This window comes from Gobius niger (assembly GCF_951799975.1).
Source record: "Gobius niger genome assembly, chromosome: 18".
In the NCBI taxonomy this organism is placed as follows: domain Eukaryota; kingdom Metazoa; phylum Chordata; class Actinopteri; order Gobiiformes; family Gobiidae; genus Gobius; species Gobius niger.
In genome coordinates, this window is record NC_136869.1 from 1,977,698 (window position 1) to 1,990,841 (window position 13,144).

The 13,144-nt window shown below is 38.8% G+C and overlaps 1 protein-coding gene across 1 annotated transcript in view; it reads right to left on the bottom strand.

Annotated features, from left to right (window-relative positions):
- Nucleotides 1-3,602, bottom strand: part of LOC306977701 (activin receptor type-2B-like) — a 35,671-nt gene extending 32,069 nt beyond the window's left edge. Inside the window, exon 1 of the mRNA XM_079576126.1 lies at nucleotides 3,184-3,602. Coding sequence (XP_079432252.1) covers nucleotides 3,184-3,262 — 79 coding nt within the window. The 5' untranslated portion in view covers nucleotides 3,263-3,602. The remainder of the gene's footprint in view (nucleotides 1-3,183) is intronic.
- Between the last annotated feature and the right edge of the window lie 9,542 nt (nucleotides 3,603-13,144).

The following is a 13,144-nucleotide window of genomic DNA, read 5'->3' on the forward strand; positions in this document are numbered from 1 at the left end:
ACTAAACTGTGTAAACTGTACTTTATAAGACACTTAGTTTTATGAATGAAGTATTAAAGTGTGTAGTGACGGGGCCGCCCCCGATCCGGGACTCGGGGTTCGGTTTGGGTTCGGTTTGGGTTTGGGTTTCACACGAGGCCTCACCCTGAGGACGGACTTTGCTCTGAGACTTGGACCTGCAGAAGTCTCTCTCTAACTGAGAACTGGCAGGTCCCTGAACACAACACGAGGACGATGTCATCACACGCCTGTTTCAGACAAGTACAAGTACTCGAGTACTTTTTAAGACACTACTTTTGGCTTGTGCTTGAGTAATATTATAATGAAGTATCTTTACTCTTACTGAAGTAAAAGTAATAGTTACTTGTGCCTCTGTGAGTCAATGTTAAAGTGACAAAAGCTTCAGGTCGACCTGAAATAAACGTCATTTTTGTTTCTTCACAAATATTAGATACTTACATATACATGTTTAATGTACTTTATTCTGAAGTATTAGATACTTACATATACATGTTTAATGTACTTTATTCTGAAGTATTAGATACTTACATATACATGTTTAATGTACTTTATTCTGAAGTATTAGATACTTACATATACATGTTTAATGTACTTTATTCTGAAGTATTAGATACTTACATATACATGTTTAATGTACTTTATTCTGAAGTATTAGATACTTACATATACATGTTTAATGTACTTTATTCTGAAGTATTAGATACTTACATATACATGTTTAATGTACTTTATTCTGAAGTATTAGATACTTACATATACATGTTTAATGTACTTTATTCTGAAGTATTAGATACTTACATATACATGTTTAATGTACTTTATTCTGAAGTATTAGATACTTACATATACATGTTTAATGTACTTTATTCTGAAGTATTAGATACTTACATATACATGTTTAATGTACTTTATTCTGAAGTATTAGATACTTACATATACATGTTTAATGTACTTTATTCTGAAGTATTAGATACTTACATATACATGTTTAATGTACTTTATTCTGAAGTATTAGATACTTACATATACATGTTTAATGTACTTTATTCTGAAGTATTAGATACTTACATATACATGTTTAATGTACTTTATTCTGAAGTATTAGATACTTACATATACATGTTTAATGTACTTTATTCTGAAGTATTAGATACTTACATATACATGTTTAATGTACTTTATTCTGAAGTATTAGATACTTACATATACATGTTTAATGTACTTTATTCTGAAGTATTAGATACTTACATATACATGTTTAATGTACTTTATTCTGAAGTATTAGATACTTACATATACATGTTTAATGTACTTTATTCTGAAGTATTAGATACTTACATATACATGTTTAATGTACTTTATTCTGAAGTATTAGATACTTACATATACATGTTTAATGTGTTTAGGATTTTCTCTTTATTCCAGGTTTAGTTTCTCATCATTTATGTCAAAACTGAAACAAAATCAGACTTTTACTCAAACAGTTTTTACTCTTACTCGAGTACTTTGAGTCACTACTTTTGACTTATTGTATTTTGGCGACTCGACCTCAGTCAAAGGTATTTACTCAAGTAAGAGTTACTTTGAAATCATTTTACTCAAGTAAAAGTACTTAGTACTCCGGGAGAATGCTACTCGAGTAACTGTGAAAATGTAATATTTTAAATGACGCCATAAAAAGTCTACACTTTTGTCCCCGTCCCAGCTCAGAACCTCAGAACCTCAGAACCCCCGAACCTCAGAACCTCAGAACCCCCGAACCTCAGAACCTCAGAACCCCCGAACCTCAGAACCTCGACAAAATCAAAATGAAAACACAACAAAAACTCCACAGCATCAAAAAAGCAACAAACACATGAGAGAACTGAGAGAAAAACACGTCAGAAACACGTCAGAAACACGTCAAAAACACGTCAAAAACACGTCAGAAACACGTCAAAAACACGTCAAAAACACGTCAAAAACACGTCAAAAACACGTCAGAAACACGTCAGAAACACGTCAGAAACACGTCAGAAACACGTCAGAAATGTGATTAGAGAAGCTTAGCTTTCAAATGAGGCGTTACTCTGGCCTCCAGGCTGTAAACTCCACTCACAAAGATTTTAGATTTGGGTAAAACTGAGCTGGAGAAAATGCGCTCAGTGATGGCGGTGTAAAAACAATAACAAATCATCCAAACCAAAGGAATGACATTAAAGGAAATGTCTTTGAAAAGCATTAAGTTGTTTAAAATAAGCATTAAATCTAGTTTCTTAATCAGGCCATAAACTCACGACGGTCACAAAGGTCTGGTCCAAAAGCAGCTGCTTGTTCTGACATTACAGTGTTTACTTTGTCCAGGATTGACCCCCCCGTCCCTCTGGTGGTCCCTGTGATGGTCCCTCTGGTGGTCCCTCTGGTGGTCCCTGTGGTGGTCCCTCTGGTGGTCCCTCTGGTGGTCCCTGTGGTGGTCCCTCTGGTGGTCCCTCTGGTGGTCCCTGTGGTGGTCCCTCTGGTGGTCCCTCTGGTGGTCCCTCTGGTGGTCCCTCTGGTCAGAGCAGTTATTATCATGACCACAGGAGGAGCCGCGGCCCCGGGGCCAGAGCCGCGGGGTCAGACCGGGGCCAGAGCGCGCGCAGCGGCGGCTCCATTCATCCCTCCGCGCGCCGTGGAGCCGTAGTAACGCGCGCGCACGGCCAGGAGGACACACCAGCACGCGCGCCTGCCGACAATGAACGCGCCCGCACGTAGGCATGCACGCGCGCGGATCAGGGACGGCGGTGGAGGAGAAGCGCGAGGAGGCGGCGGCGGCGGCGGCCTGCGTTTGAGAAGCGAAATGAGGACACGGCCGCGATCCTCACCTCACCCCCGCGAGCTGCAGCTGAGCTCGGCCTGACGGGGCTCACGTACCCCCCCCTCCCCCTCCAGCAGCACCAGCACAGCCCAAAATACCTCATTTACTCTCGTCTAAATTTAGGCTGCAGCGCGATTGGGGCAACGCGTCCCAAACCTGCAGGAGCCAAAATAATAATAAAGCGACAACAAAAAACCCTCCGAGACAGCGCTCATGTCCGCTCAGTGCGATCCACGGCGATGGGACAGGGGCCTACGCGGCTGTGAGGACAGGTGCTCACCCACACACCTCGGATCACCCCCATATCCCTAGAAAACCCCGCTCACCTGAACACAAAGCGCCCAGCAGCAGCGGCAGCAGCAGCGGCGGGAGCGCGGAGCAGGTGATCCCGGGATACAGCCTCATGTTTCCGCTAGTGCTGCCCTCCGCGTCCCGCTGTCTGCATGGACCAGGCTCCCGCTGTCTCCTCCTCCTCCTCTCCGGGCTTTGTGTGCAGCTCTGCCCGTGTAATCCAAGCGCAGGTCCCGCTGTAGTGTCCCTCTCCTTCCTTCAGCCCCGGAGCCCCATGACGCGCGGCCCGTGGAGGAGGCTGCAGCGGCGGGCAGCGCGGCGTGACTGTCCCGCGGTCCTGGCCCCTCGGCGGCGGATGACGGTCCCAGGTTCAATCCCTACTGCTTCCCTCGCGGGCTCGTGCCTCTCTCTCGTCTCTCCGTGAGGCGCGAGGGGCTGCTGGGGACACGAGACTCGTGCGTCAAGGCGCGCGCGCAGCACTCGCGCGTCCGGTTTACACAATAAAAGCCAAACACCCTCTCAGAGCGAGCGGGACAGATGCGCAGAGACGGGACGTTTTAGGATCATTAAGTCATTTCTTCAATTAAAACAAGACTTAACCCCTTAACTCCCACCTGAGCCGAGCACATTTTCTCCAGTTTGGCTTTACCCCAATCCAAAAGCTTCTGGAAAAAAGATGAGAAAATAGCAACAAAACTGAGACGAAAACAATGATGGAAATGTGACAAAAATTTGGTGAAAAATGGACGAAAAAATGACAAAAATGTGATTAAATTTGACAAAAAAATTACAAAAAAGACAAAAAAATGACAAAAAATGTGACAAAAATGTGATAAAATTTGACGAAAAAAATGACAAAAAAATGACAAAAAAATGACAAAAATTTCACAAAAATGTGACAAAAAATGACCAAAAAAATGACAAAAAAATGACAAAAATTTGACAAAAAATGACAAAAATGTGATAAAAATGTGACAAAAAAATAAAAAATTTGATGAAAAATTTACGAAAAAATTACAAAAATGTGACAAAAAATTACAAAAAATTACAAAAAAAATTACAAAAATGTGACAAAAAATAACAAAAAAAACGACAAAAAAAAGACCAAAAAAATTGACAAAAAATGACAAACATGACAAAAAATTTATGAAAAATTGACCAAAAAATGACAAAAAATGGACAAAAATGTGATAAAAAATTGACAAAAAATAACAAAAAACATTATGAAAAAAATTATGAAAAAAATTATGAAAAAATTACAAAAAATTGCAAAATATTGACAAAAAATGACAAAAAAAATTACAAAAATTTGATAAAAAATTTACAAACAAAATTACTAAAATGTGACTAAAAATTGACGAAAAAAAAAAAAAAAAAAAAAAAAGTGACTAAAAAAAATGACAAAAAAGTTACTAAAATGAGTTGAATACACAACAAAACAATTATGGAAAAAACCTGATGACGTGAGGAAAAAGATCCTCTCGGTTCAGGCGGGAGTTAAGAGGTTAAAGCTCCTGTTCCTGATTTTATCCCCACAGTGAATACATGAGGTTAGTGCGATGTTTATTCTCCGAGATTCCCACGCTTATTCACTCACAAACACTGACCTGTTTGGTTTCCACGTGTATCACGAGAGGCTGCGACTGTAATCCAAATATGGTCATTTGAAAAGAAAGCATCAAAATGGCACCGAAACACAAAAACATGCCAGAAAAGCAACAATAACACGACAAAAAAGTGACTAAAGAGCGATAAAAAAGTGACGAGAAAACAGGGCAAAAATACTTTCAAAAACCCACAAAAAAACTTCAAAACATGACAAAAAGCTACAATTAGTTTTGCAGGCTTTTGCTTTCAAATGAGGCACTACACTATTGCTTTGCAGCTTTTAGATTTGAGTAAAGCTTCTCGACTGGAGAGCCTCATTTGAAAGTCCTGCAACACTGATCGTAACTCACGGCGTCTCTGAGCTGAGTTTTTGTAGTTTTTTGCTGCTTATTAATCTCTTTTTTCATTGCATTTTTGGAACTTTTTTGTCGCTCCTTTGTGACTTTTATGTTGCTTTTCATCACACTTTATTGTCATGTTTTTGCTGCTGTTTGATGATGTTGTTGTTGCTTTTCCGGCACATTTTTGTTGCTCTTTTGCCTCGTTTTCGTTGCTATTTTGACAGAGGAGGAGGAGGAGGAGCAGCAGCAGGAGGAGGAGCAGGAGGAGGAGGAGGTTGACGTCTCTAGCGATGACCTCGCCCTCGTCAGGACCTCAGGTCCTTTAACCCCGGCCTGGACCAGAGTCTTTTATTTTGGCGGGTGAAGAGGAAGTGCTGGTGCTGCGACGCCGCACCTTCACGAGGACGAGGAGCTGGAGCCGGAGCTGAACCGAGTCCAAAATGGCTCCAGAAACAAATGCACCAGAACCAAACCGAGACAAATCAGACCCGGGACCGGACCCGGGACCGGACCCGGGACCAGACCCGGGACCAGACCCGGGACCAGACCCGGGACCAGGCTTTTCCGCCGCGGCTCCTCCTGAGTCTGACCTGGATCCAGGGTTTGATGAAAGAACTCCTGCAGCTCCAGACTCTCATACATCAGTATCATTCACTGTGCGGTGACGGTGGAAACGCTGATGTTTCTGGATCCACATGAAACAAAAACGGTCCCAAAGCTCAGCATCTTCTCTCAGGTCACGTGACTGTCTCCGGAGACGAGATCCAGAATGAGGACTTTGAGCATCAGATGAATGTGATGAACGCTGCTTAAAGTGACAGTCTGTAAGTTTGGCTGGTTCACGGGAGAAGCTCGTCTCATTGGTCGACGCAGGAGGATGCTGGACTCTGATTAGTCGCCGAGATCTGGGAAGGAGGGACTTTACAAAAAATAATATATATTTGTTATTACTTAGTTTACACCAAAATGCAAAACCTTTATTGTGATGGTTATTATCTCCATTGTCTTGTTGTTTTCTCAGTCTGAAGTTTTCCTTTATCATTACATTCTCAAACATTCTCTTGTTACTTTAACTATCGCAGGTTCTAAAATGAAATGAAGCCAGCATGACTCGCTGCGCCCTTAGCATGTCCAATGCTAGTAATCCAAAATAATAATAATAATCAAATCCAGGGAAATAGCAACAAAACTGAGACGAAAACAATAATGGAAATGTGACAAAAAAACGCGAGAAAACTTAGACACAAAACTGACAAAAAACTGAAAAAAAATTGAAAAAAATTTGACAAAAAAAAATGATGAAAAAGTGGCGAAAATGTCACAAAAATTGTCAAAAAAAACTGACAAAAATGTGACAAAAAATTGACGAAAAAAGTAGCAAAAATGTCACAAAAAAGGACAAAAAATAAAAAAAAAAGACATTTTTTTTTTTTACAAAAAATGACAAAAAATGATGAAAAAAATGATGAAAAAAGATGAAAAAATGAACATGTGACAAAAAGTGACAAAAAATTTACTATTTGACAAAAAAGTTACAAAAATGAGTTGAAAACCCCCCCAATAAATGATGGGGAAAAAAATCAGATGACGTGAGGAAAAAGATCCATTTAGATGAGTTTTGTAGATCTCACCGGAATCATTCATCACATTCATCTCATGCTTAAAGTGACAGTCTGTAAGTTTGGCTGGTTCACGGGAAAAGCTCGTCTCATTGGTCGACGCAGGAGGATGCTGGACTCTGATTAGTCGCCGAGATCTGGGAAGGAGGGACTTTACAAAAAATAATATATATTTGTTATTACTTAGTTTACACCAAAATGCAAAACCTTTATTGTGATGGTTATTGTCTCCATTGTCTTGTTTTCTCAGTCTGAAGGTTTCCTTTATCATTAAATTCTCGATCATTCTCTTGTTATAAAAAAAAATTAATAAAATAACTCCTGCCCACGAGTGCCGCATATCGGTGTTTCCTTCCAGGGAAAAGTGTTTCCGGGTTAGTCCTGTTGTGTTGTGATTCTGTGCTGATGTTGTGTCGTTGAGCCTGACTGAGATCCTCGTAATAGAGTTCGGGAATGTCCACAGTTACCATGGAGATCCGCCATCTTTGCAGCTGTTAGCATACATTTCCATAGACTAACATTAGCTAAAAACAGTATAAAAAGTGGAGAAAATAGCCGTGGAACAACTCTGTTAGCTTCTGAGTTACTGCTGGTAAAAACATCTAACACACTGTGGTCTCCAAGTGTTTTAATGTGAACAATAACTCCAGTATTTTAACTTTTAAAATCTCCATTAGTTTACAATGGCGGCTAATCCCAACTCGAACTCTATAGTTTGGCATCCGCACAGTAAAGTGAAGATTACTGTGCGGATTTTGAACTACTCCGGGTATTATTACGCCTTACAATATAGTTCCCCCTTTTATCCGCTTAGAAAATCCACATTGTTTCATTTTGTGTAATTATACTTTGTAGTGGAACACTTCACGTAACCATATTTAAATAGGGAAAACGTGGAAGAGCTTGGTAGCTTCTATCTTGACCTGTTTTGGAGCTATAGAGGAGAGAGGGAGAGGCTAAATGCTAACGCCGTCTGCGCTGTGTTTACGTGACTGAAGATCAGACAGGTCCTAAAGAACTCGTCAAAGCTCAGGTAAGAACATATCTCAGTATGGAAAAACGGCGGCCTGTTCCTTTAACACTCAGGCTCTGAGATACAGGTTTGTTTCATGTGTCGCTTCATGAGGAGAGACGGGAATGTGGTGACAGTGGAGGAGCTTCATGACCTTCCTCTGGACTGAGTGTGTGTGTGTGTGTGTGTGTGTGTGTGTGTGTGTGTGTGTGTGTGTGTGTGTGTGTGTGTGTGTGCGCGCGTGTGTGTGTGTGTGTGTGTGTGCGTGTGTGTGGTTTCCCTGGAGCAGCAGGTTATTCATGAGGAGAGACGGCGATGGGGGCGGGTCTTATGACAGGAGTGACTCAGGGACACGCTCTCCTCATGTGAACCTCCACATCAGCCTCAGACCTGCACCACTCACTCCATCAGCAGCTGAAACACCACTCACTCCATCAGCAGCTGCATGTCTCCTGAAACACCACTCACTCCATCACCAGCTGAAACACCACTCACTCCATCAGCAGCTGAAACACCACTCACTCCATCACCAGCTGAAACACCACTCACTCCATCAGCAGCTGAAACACCACTCACTCCATCACCAGCTGAAACACCACTCACTCCATCAGCAGCTGCATGTCTCCTGAAACACCACTCACTCCATCAGCAGCTGCATGTCTCCTGAAACACCACTCACTCCAGTCTTCATCCCACTCAGATCCACACGCTACAAACTCAAAAACACCTGGTTTCTTCCATCATTTTGCTGTGACTCTTTTCAGGACGATGACGTTGACGATGACGAGCTGAAACAGGGCCAGATGTTGGAGAGTGAGTCGACTAAAACATGTGCAGATCAAACTTGTCGGGGGAGGAGGAGCCTGGACATCACCAGACTAAACACCACAAGTTTCAGTTTCAGTTTCAGTTTAGTTTATTATGAATACACAGTAAAAACATGTACACATTCGTTCATGGAATAATAACAGTTAGCTTATATATGGGGCCCAAGATAAGACACAATATTAAAAACACAAACATACATTAATACATTAGTAACCTAGGAAACATAACCTTTGGTACCTATTTCCTACCTAACCTAACTAACCTAACCTACTCTAATCTAAAACTACCTTTGCTTACTTTTACTACCTTAGGAAAGTATCAATTTAAAAAGGGTGCACACTATATGCTCACACACATTAGAACATAACACCATTAGACACAAGAGGTCCAGCTAGGGTTGATTGTATTTTCCTAGAAGCTCAATTTTTAATTTCTTTTTAAAAATGGCCAAAGATGTTGCAGTTTTAATGTGTTCAGATTGTTCCAAATTTCTGGGCCTTTACGCCACACTAAGACTTGTACACTTGAATGTCCTCGTTTTTCCCTTTAAGAGGGTTTTATGTCTCGTGTTGTGATCATGAGCAGGTGTAGAGGTTGGGATGAGCTGAGCCAGTCTGTCCTTAGGTCTAAACATGACAGTATACATTATACATGCATTTTGAAAAGAAGTTGCACTCCGTGAGTTTGAGCAGCTTATATTTATAGAAAAAGAGTCAGCCCAAGAGATGGCTCGAATGGCTTTCTTTTGAAGGGCTTGTAATTTCAAAAGGAAGCTGGGGAATGTGTTGCACCAGATCACGTTGCAGTAATTTAGATTTAGATTTTTGTCCTTTTTTTGTTGGATTTTTGTCACTTTTTTTTACTGTATTTTTGACATTTTTTTGCTGGATTTTTGTCATTTTTTTTGCTGGATTTTTGTTATTTTTCTGCTGGATTTTTGTCACTTTTTTGCTGGATTTTTGACATTTTTTTTCTGGATTTTTGACATTTTTTCTGCTGGATTTTTGTCACTTTTTTTCTGGATTTTTGTCATTTTTCTGTTGGATTTTTGTCATTTGTTTTGCTGGATTTTTGTCATTTTTTTGCTGGATTTTTGTCACTTTTTTGCTGGATTTTTGTTATTTTTCTGTTGGATTTTTGTCTTTTTTTGCTGGATTTTTGTAATTTTTCTGTTGGATTTTTGTCATTTTTCTGCTGGATTTTTGTCACTTTTTTGCTGCTCTTTTGTAATTTTTCTGCTGGAGTTTGGTCATATTTCTGTTGGATTTTTGTCATTTTTGTTGGATTTTTGTCTTTTTTTTTACTGTATTTTTGTCATTTTTTAGCTGGATTTTTGACATTTTTTTTCTGGATTTTTGACATTTTTTTGCTGGATTTTTGTCTTTTTTTGCTGAATTTTTGTCATTTTTTTGCTGGATTTTTGTCTTTTTTTGCTGGATTTTTGTCATTTTTTAGCTGGATTTTTGTCTTTTTTTGCTGGATTTTTGTCATTTTTTTGCTGGATTTTTGTTATTTTTCTGTTGGATTTTTTTCATTCCATAAACATCAACATTAAATGAACGAACTGGAGAAAATGCACTGGGTTAAAGATAATTCAGAGGCTAATGCTAACGGCTACAGGAGAAACACTTTGGACTTTAGTCACAAAAATACGACTCATGTTTGGGAACATAGTCGTCGTGTGCAGCTCAGCCCCGGGGGATTGTGGGAAATGTAGGCCGTGTGAGGACAGCTGCGGAGGATTAGCCCCCAGTTTAGTCCCGGTTTTAGCGCTCGGTTTAGCGCTGGTTCAGTCCCGGGGGATTATGGGAATCGTAGGCCGTGTGAGGACAGCTGTGAGTCACCCCCCCCTCCCCCTCCTCCCCCCGGTTTGGTAAAGACAGTGGAATCAGACGACACGATGCTTTTCTCCTTTTGTTGGCGATTTTCATTATAAAAATCAGTTTAGTCATGTGACCGAGCGGCTTCTCACGGTTCAAACCAGATCAGCTGTGAAAAGAGACAGATCTTTTTCATCTTTTTTTGTTGGTTATTCAACTCTTTTTTGTAACTTCTTTGTCATTTTTTGGTCATTTTTTATCACATTTTTGTCATTTTTTCATAAATTTTTTTGTCAATTTGTAATAATTTTTTTGTCTTTTTTTGTCACATTTTTGTATTTTTTTTTGTCAATTTTTTGTCACATTTTTGTTACTTTTTTGTCACTTTTTTGGTCAATTTTTTATCTTTTTTTAAATATTTTTTTTTGTCTTTTTTTGTCACATTTTTGTAATTTTTTCGTAATTTTTTTTATCATTTTTTTGTTTTTTTTGGTCACATTTTAGTATTTTTTTTCGTCATTTTTTTTTTATCAATTCTTTATCAATTTTTGTCACATTTTTAGCAAAGTTGTAATTTTTTTGTAATTTTTTTGTAATTTTTTTGTTAATTTCTTGTGACATTTTTGCCACTTTTTCATACATTTTTCGTCACTTTTTTGCCAATGTTTACTCACTTTATTTTCTCACTTTTTCTGAAAGAGAAGGAAAAAAATGACAAAAAAATGAAGAAAAAATTATAAAAATTTGACAAAAAATTACAAAAAAAATGACAAAAAAATTACAAAAAAATTACAAAAAAATTACAAAGAAATTACAAAAAAACAAAGCAAAAATTGACTAAAATTGGACAAAAATGTGACAAAAAGTGAAAAAAAAATTACACGATGATTTTCTCCTTTTGTTGTCCATTTTCATTAAAAAATCGGTTTAGTCATGTGACCGAGCGGCTTCTCACGGTTCAAACCAGATCAGCTGTGAAAAGAGACAGATCAGTTCAGTTCCCCCAGACTCCCACGAACGAAACGAAAGAGCAAAATTATTAAGCTAAAGACTTGGTTTGATATCAACAAACGATCACTAAATTTGACAAAAACAAAGATAGTGTTATTTGGGAATTCTAAAGATGATGCACAGGTACAGTTACATATACAGGGGGTAAATATAGAACGTGTTAAAGAGATAAAATCCTTAGGCGTCATTATAGACGGAAAAATAAACTGGAAAGCACATATTCAATATATACATAAAAAAGGAGCAAAAAGTAAAGCTGTATTAAGGCAAAGCATGTCTGAACCTCTTAACTCCCGCCTGAACAGAGAGGATCTTTTTCCTCACGTCATCAGATTTTTTTTCCATCATTTTTTTGTTGGGTATTCAACTAATTTTTGTAACTTTTTTGTCATTTTTTTTGTCAATTTTTTGGTCATTTTTTTGTTTTTTTATGTTACATTTTTGTCACTTTTTTGGTCATTTTTTCGCCAATTTTTCGTAATTTTTTTTGTCTTTTTTGTCACATTTTTGTCACTTTTTTGTCCAATTTTTGTCATTTTTTAGTCAATTTTTTAAATCATTTTTTTGTCCATTTTTTGGCTATTTTTTGTGATTTTTTTGTCATTTCTTTTGTAATTTTTTCGTCAATTTTTTATCATTTTTTTGTCTTTTTTGTCACATTTTTGTCACTTTTTTGTCCAATTTTTATCAATTTTTTGTCATTTTTTTCTCACATTTTTTTGTCTTTTTTGTCAATTTTTTAGTCAATTTTTTCATCAATTTTTTATCATTTTTTTTGTCTTGTTTGTCAAATTTTTGTCACATTTTTGTCATTTTTTTGGTCATTTTTTGTCACACTTTTGTAATTTTTTTTGTCACATTTTTGTAATTTTTTCATCAATTTTTTATTGTTTTTTCGTCTTTTTTGTCACATTTTTGTCACATTTTGTCACTTTTTTGTCATTTTTTCGTCAATTTTTTGTGACATTTTTGTGACATTTTTGCCTCTTTTTCATCAATTTTCGTCACTTTTTTGTCACAGTTTTCTCACTTTTTTGTCACATTTCCATCATTGTTTTCGTCTCAGTCCTGTCTCTATTTTCACACCTTTTTCCCAGAAGCTTTTGGATTGGGGTAAAGCCAAACTGGAGTATAAGGTGCTCGGTTCAGGCGGGAGTTAAGGGGTTAAAGAAATAGTTCACCGTTTGTACTGAGACACGTTCTTACCTGAGCTTAGACCAGTTGAAGCAGCCACGCAAAACAACCGAAGATGTTGTTAGCCTTTGGCCTCTCCCAATGTATTCCTATGGCTCCAAACGGGGGTGAAGTCGGAAGCTTCCACGCTCTTCCACGGGCACAAACACCAGACAGGTACGGGTCAACTCGGAAATATCGGCCTTTGTATCGGCCTTTGTATCGGCCGATATCTCGCTCTGGCCCTGAAATAACCTTCTCTGTGGATCAGGTTCACCTCAGGTCGCCTCCTCCCCCTCTCCTCGTCTCCTCGCTCGCCTCCTCGCTCCTAACATGCTTCCTCCCTCCTCCCTCCTCCTCCTCGCTCTGATCAGAACAAACGTCTCCGTGTGAGGGAAGGTTTTAACGAGAGCATCAAAGCCTCGGCTGGAGAGAAACTGAAACGCGGCAAAGATCAGCGAGTTTATTAATAATCTACAAAAACAAACAGGAGAAGAACACATCAGGGCTTTAACGTTACATAACATCACGTCAGGGTTTCAATCGAAGCTTTTATGAAGATCAGCAAACGTCACACATTTGGA